Here is a 6939-nt window from a genome sequence, read left to right as displayed (position 1 = left end):
CGGGGGGGGGGGGGGGGGGGGGGGGGGAGGGGGCGGGGGCGTGGCTCAGAGTGACAGCACCCGCGCCCAATGAGCGCAGGCGCCGCCGGCGACGGGGCGCTGGCCGCCCGCCTGCCGCAGGGGGTGAGAGGCGGGTGGCGGGGCGGAGGGCGTGAGGGTGGCGGCGTTGCTCGAGGGGGCTGTGTGGGGCAGTGCGCCCGCCCCGCGAGGGGAGTGGGGCCACCGCCCTTTCCCCGGCCTCGCTCGGCCCCGGCGTTCGCTTAAGTACGGGGGGGGGGGGGGAAAAAAAAAAAAAAAAAAAAAAAAAAAAAAAAAATCAGGTTCTGCGATGAGTGGCCGGTGCGGTGGCCAATAGTCGAGGGAGATTGCGCCCTCCTCCCCGCCCCCGCCGCGCGGTGGAGCCAATGAGGGGCGAGGGGCGGGGCGTGCGGAGCTAGGCGCGGGCTGGGAGGCGCCCGGCCGCCAGATGCGGGGGAGTCGCAGCGGCGGCAGCAGGAGCGGCGAGCGGGCATGGGGCGGCGGGCAGCTCTCGCCTCCCCGCGCTGAGGGACCCGCCCGCCGGCGGGGCCGAGCGGTACGCGAGGGGAGGCGGTGGCGAAGGGCGCGGGTGCCCGGCGAGCTGCAGTGTCGGTAGCAGCGAAGGCCGGGCGGGGGACGTGTGCTGCGCCGCCCTGCCTCCGGCCGCCTCTGCAGCCGGGGCGGCGGCGCTGGCCGGCGCGCTGTGGCCGCGAAGCCCCGTCGGAGGCGGAGGGTGGGGAGGTGGTGGTAGTGGTGGGGGAGGGGGGGGTGGGGATCGTCCGTGGGCTAACGCCGTTCGTGTCGTTGGCAGGATCCGAGCTTAGCGCGGCGGCGAGCGTAGCCGTGGGAGCCGGCCTGTGCTCGTGGCAGCCTGCTGTCACCCTCCCTTCTGGCAATGGGGAATGGACTCTCGGACCAGACGCCGATCCTCTCCAGCCTGCCTTCGTTCCAGAGTTTCCACATCGTCATCTTGGGACTGGATTCCGCTGGAAAGACGACCGTGCTCTACAGACTGCAGTTCAATGAGTTCGTCAACACTGTCCCCACGAAAGGATTTAATACGGAGAAAATCAAAGTGACGCTGGGCAACTCTAAGACGGTCACTTTCCACTTCTGGGATGTGGGCGGCCAGGAGAAGCTGAGGCCGCTGTGGAAGTCGTACACGAGGTGCACTGATGGCATTGTGTTTGTGGTGGACTCTGTCGATGTTGAGAGAATGGAGGAGGCCAAAACAGAACTTCATAAGATTACTAGGATATCTGAAAATCAAGGAGTGCCTGTCCTTATCATTGCTAACAAGCAGGACTTGAGGAACTCTCTCTCCCTTTCTGAAATTGAGAAAATGTTAGCAATGAGTGAGCTGAGTTCTTCAACTCCCTGGCATTTGCAGCCTACCTGTGCAATCATTGGAGATGGACTCAAAGAGGGACTGGAGAAACTGCATGATATGATCATTAAGCGAAGGAAAATGTTGAGGCAGCAGAAAAAGAAGAGATGAGTTCTATTTTGACCTTTCTATTTTAGAGTAGTTACATGGTCAAAATTTGACATAAGACAGCTTCCAAACCCAGGCCTGTTTGTTTGGATGCCGTTAAGCTTAGTTTCGTTCAACAATCAGTTGTACAACCTTGCCGTGTGGAAGGCTGTGCAGTTATGGAACTTTTTTTTTTGTTTTTAACTAGTCTCTTCTGAGTTTTATGGCTCTGCATTATTTCAGAAGCCCTAATAGATGATGTAATACTATCAGGAAATGGATGGGTGGGTATATGTGACATGGATGTCTAAATAGCCAAATAAAATGAGGGGTTTCTGCTTAGTGTTGTATTCCTATGTTTGAGGGTGCCCTCTGCAAGGAATTTGCATTGAAGGTGTTCTGTGTTTTTAAACTTCTAATGCTCGTAAGTGGAGTGTTTAGGTGAACATTATACAGCTTTAAAAACATGTATGAAGCTAGTAACCCATTATTTCGAGAGGCTGTTTTTTACCTTGTTTGGGGATTTCTATGAAAGCTTAGCTACATGTGTAGTTTTTGTTTTTTTTTTAATTTGGCACTTTTTGAAATTGAATCATCTTTAGTTCAAATACTTGAAATTTAAGTGCTGTGGATTCTTCAACTGATAAAAGAAAGACTTTCTGACACGTAAAAAAACGTAAACAACACGCTGGAGCATGAAAAAGTGGTTTCCCAACATATAGCATGTTTTTGGTATGTAAGGTTTTTATTTTTTAGAAGTAGCCATTCATCATTATACAGTGCTAATCAGGTTTAAACTGTTACTCAAAATTAGTAATTTATTTCTGAATGATGAGTATTATGTCCTCCTACTATCAAGTTAAAAGTAAATTAATTGCAGTAAAGGAGCTATAAAGAACAGCTCTGGCTGTTGCGGTTCTAACCAGTGCAGCATTTTTTTTGCTCTACTGGTGACTTTTCTGGCAATAAAACAAAATTATAATGAAGAAAAGATGGAGTTAGAATTAGCAGAGCACATCTTGTATCTCCCCAAAGTACCCCGTTTTATTAAAGTGGTATTGCTATGTCACTTTCAACGTATGCTTTTTTTATTGTGACTCTTAAAGTATTTTGTGGTTAGGAATGTAATAATGCTTTATACACTCAAATGTTTGACACTACCGGGGGTGGGGAGGGGGAGTGGGGGAAGAAGATTTTCAAGATGGGCCTGTGTTCTGCTTTAATTATGCTTTAAGCTGTTCTTGTTTACAGAGTGTGCAAACAGTGTTAACTGGGCAGGATAGTGCTTGACAGAAAAGGGAGGGTAGTTTTTCTTACTGGTACAGAGCTTCAAGTGATTCTTTAGATACTTGGCTAGCAATTAAAAGGGCTAAACCAGAGCCTGGATTTTTAAGACTAACTTTAGTGGTGCTGTAAAAATTCATCAGAATGTTAGATTCTCTTTAAACTTTTGTTGGAAATACTGGATTAAAAAGTAAAAAATAATAATTAAAAAAAAGGCAAAATCTATTTCCTCCTCTTACTTAACCAGCAAAGTAATACATTTTTCTGACCTGCTGCCATGTATCAGGAGGATGACAGCTACAAACCTGAATGTCAATCAATGTAACTTAGATATGTTTAAAAAAAAAAAAATCAAACTTTTTAACCAGCAGCTGTTTGTCCAGGAGGTAACCAAAAATGCACTTTAGTGTCTACAATAACTGAAAGTGACAGCTGTTTTTTTTTATGACATCTTGGTCCTTTTTGAATAAACTGAAGTAGCTTCCAGTGGAGCTTTTGTATGTTGGTTATATATGTACCTGCACTGGTGACATTGTAAGTCACTTACTCAAGTAATGTCTATATTTATAGAAATGTGGATGACTTCTTAAACCTCAATAAACAATTCAAAACAAGCCTGCAGAGAGAAAGTGTCTGACTACTTGTACTGCAGCAGTACATTCTCATCAACCTTTGTGCACGTACTGATTCTAATAACAGTAGAGCTATTTCTTTTGAAAACCAAAGTCTTACAAATGTGGTAGGGCTCCTAAATGTCATGTTACAAATTGCAGGTATCTCATTAAAAACTTCAAATCAACGGCATGTCTGTATATTCACAGAAGAAATATTTAACTGCAGTGACTTCTTTCCAAAGTGATGGATCTTGAGTAATTTCAAAGATCTTTTATATAGCTGAACCTATTTTGCATTACATGCACTGTTGAATAGGCGATGTTGGGCATTTTGCATGTGTACTCAGAGGTGGTATTTCATTTAGTAACTTTAGGATCATATATCTGAAACTGTCTGAGGGATTCATGTGTACTTAAACCTTGGGTGAATTTTTTCTCCTTGGATTTTACTGCAGTCAGTAGAACGTGGCAAGAGATAGGGAAGCTTCTAATTAGTTTCAGGACCTGAACATAGACAAGACAAACCTAATTTGGCCTGCAAATCAAAATTGCTAAATTCGAATGAGAATATCCAGACCCATCTCTCAAAAACCTGATCTTTTAATTTCTGTTTATGTAACTGATGGCAGATCAAAATGTAGGTTAGTAACAGTCTCAAAAAAAAAAGCTGTATTAGTGATGCTGAGCCCTATGAATTTGGGGTGTAGTTGGTATAAGATGGCTAACATTTCCCTTCCTGTCAGATGCACAGGACTACTAGGCTGAGGAAGGTGAGATGGCAGGCTGGCTCTTCATACCCAGTAAACAAACTGTTGTACGATGCCAAATAATAATTGCTTCATTTTGAGTGTTCACTGGGCTTCTATTGAGAATAGCTGAAAAGGCATCCTGCTTGAAAAAAAGACAACTGTATTTTGTTCTGCATACTAAACATGCTAGTGTTTATCTGGTGACAGTCTCTCTAAACTCTTCTGTGTATAAAAACTTCAATGAATGATTTTAAATACAAACACATGACTGATCTGAGTTCTAGCACTCTGGAGGAAGAAGTAAGAGAAGGTGGGGAGTAGTGTTTCTAAAATGTCGTTGTTACACATGTGATATTTAGTACTGACTTGGAAGTAGAAAACTTTGAGTCGGGGATGAGTTTTACGTTCAAGCTATACCTTTATCTGTACTAGGACTGTTTTGCTGGAATATTACAGTAGCTGTTCTGAGTAAAATACATACGAATGTAGCTGTACCTCTGAAACTGTGTTTTGTTTTACTATGACGAAGTCTTCAACTATGAACAAAATGGTGATTGCAGTAGAGCATTTGGTATCTTAGCCAACTGAGTTTCTGCTGGCAGAGTTCTGTCAGCCTGGGATCCCTCTCTATGATGAATTTCCAGTTCTGTCCTAGATACTGGTAGGTGTAAGAAAGTCTTTAGAGGAGCTGAATAAGCAGGTGTAATTTTGTTACAATGCTGGAGTTACACAACTTAAAATAATTTTTGCTAAAGTGTGCTACAAACAACACTGTTCTTCAGGGCACTAGGAAAGTTAAATATCTTAAACTGTGTCTACTTTAAGGAGGTATGGAATTGCATTTAAATCGGTGCAGCACTGTTAAAAATGAACAAGCTGCAAGGCCTTGTAACCTTATCGCTGTTGTCTTAGCTTACAAAAGCTGGTATGGTGCTGCCTCAGCTGTTCATGCACGCAATCGTTTCAAGTAACCAACCTTCAGGATCTGATCTCTGCTTTCTAGTTGTGTAGCTGTGTGTTAGCTAGAAAAAGTAGCGTAGGATGGTGAGACTCCTTCAGGTTCTTGACATCACTTTTAAGTCGTGTTGCACTGAACGTGCATTTACATTTGAAAAAAAAAAAAAAAAAAGTGTTTTTCAGCCAGGTGACTGACTGGTGAAACCTTTCTCTCTTCAAATTTTTGTGGTTTATTGAGACACGATTGAGCCTTTTTGTGTGGAAAGTGGTGCCCGCAGTTCCCAGACTGACTTGGAGAGGTGCTTCTGTACCCCCTCGCACAGCCGTTCGCTCCTGCAGGAGTTTATTACCTGGGGTGCGGTGGTCACAGAGCAGTGAGGAGCTGAAAGCAGCCTGGTGGGGTGGGGGCTAGCTAGGCCCTTCTGGGCCCCCCCAGGTCTGCGGGAGGGCAGCTCTGCCTTCTTGGGGGGGTTATCTGCACCTTGCGTCATCTGTTTACACTGACCCTAACACGCAGTCTTGATTCAGCTGTGTGGATTGCAATGCATGAAGGCTAGCAAATGTGTGCTCATAATGTTGTCTTCCTTTAACTACTTCTGAGAGAGAGATCTAGGCATGAATCGGTGCTTTTTGGATCAGCGTTTTCACTTTACAAGTGGGTGACTCATCTTTTGAGAGGGTCACAGTTTACAGCCCCACTCTGACAGCCGTAGCTTCGTGACCCTGAGCTTAAAAGCAACTCTTGTTGCTGCTGGAAAGGATGTGCAGGGAGCTGTGAATGGGCATCCTCTCCTGTTTGTTTAGTCTGGGGGATGAGGAAAGCATTTTATTATTTATTTTTTTAAATCCTGACTGACATAGGTATGTGAAGGCCTGCCCCTCTCACGCTGCTCTGTAGGCCGTGATTATTTTTAGGAGCAGTATAAGACTGCAGAGCTGTGTGGATAAACTCTTGCATGTGTTTTTAAACTGAAGAGAAATACACAGCCTGACTTCGCAGCAGGGTGATGCTTGGGGTTGTCATATGGGCTCCCACAGCCCTCCTGCCTATCTGAGAACAAAATTACAGGCTGATACATAGCTGGTAACCTTGCCCTTCTTTAAGGCATTTGTCAGACTTCTTAAACCAGCTGTAAAGAAGCAAAAAGCACAGTTTCAAAGACCTAGCTGGAAAAAAATCCCAGGCAGTGAATTGAGTATTTGAATTTCCACCCTGTGCCCTGTTTTACTGGCGTTGGCTGTGGCTGCTCCGCGGTGGCTGGGGGACTCTGCCTGCAGCCCGCCGGCTCGCTGCCGGGCCTGGTGAAGGGCACAGTCACCGGGTAGTCACATACTGGTTTTATTCAAAGGCAAACCCAAAATCTAAGGAGAAAAAACAGGCAGGGAGGCCAGGCAGCACTTCCAGACTAATTACCTGCTTCCAAACAGCTCAGGAAGGTAAGAGGTGATAATCCCTGAGCTGTGAAGATTATGATTTCTTAGTTCCAGCTATATTTACACAGCTGCTCCACCAGAATTAAGAACTAAAGATGACAGGATAGTTAGAAAGGAGGTGGTTGAGTACAGTTGTTGGCTGTGGGGAACGTGGAGGGAGAGAGGATTTGAAACTGTTGGGTCTTCCTACCTTTACAAAACATATTGAGCCCTGAGGGAAATAGGTATGGTTTAAGGCTGGTTAATTGGTTTAAAATCTTTATTGTTTTATACACTATAGTTTTCCTATTGCTGAAATGAAACAATACCTCATTTAAGAAAGCCACCTAATCACCACATTAATCTGAGAGTCCACTGACAAAGCAGAAGGTTAGCAGGGGTGTTGAGCCTTGTTAAATGCACTGGCGGC

General features: G+C 45.2%; 1 protein-coding gene across 1 annotated transcript; it reads left to right on the top strand.

The window, feature by feature from the left end:
* Nucleotides 1-309: 309 nt before the first annotated feature.
* On the top strand, nucleotides 310-3390 carry ARL4A (ADP ribosylation factor like GTPase 4A). The gene is made up of 2 exons (XM_042802054.1): nucleotides 310-574; nucleotides 830-3390. Exon 2 carries the CDS (start codon nucleotides 914-916, stop codon nucleotides 1514-1516), a length of 603 nt encoding a protein of 200 aa, XP_042657988.1. The 5' UTR covers nucleotides 310-574; nucleotides 830-913; the 3' UTR covers nucleotides 1517-3390.
* Nucleotides 3391-6939: the final 3549 nt, after the last annotated feature.

The sequence above is a fragment of the Tyto alba genome, unplaced genomic scaffold (assembly GCF_018691265.1).
Source record: "Tyto alba isolate M040663 unplaced genomic scaffold, T.alba_DEE_v4.0 Super-Scaffold_38, whole genome shotgun sequence".
Classification (NCBI taxonomy): Eukaryota; Metazoa; Chordata; class Aves; order Strigiformes; family Tytonidae; genus Tyto; species Tyto alba.
This window is presented reverse-complemented; position numbering and strand designations above follow the sequence as displayed.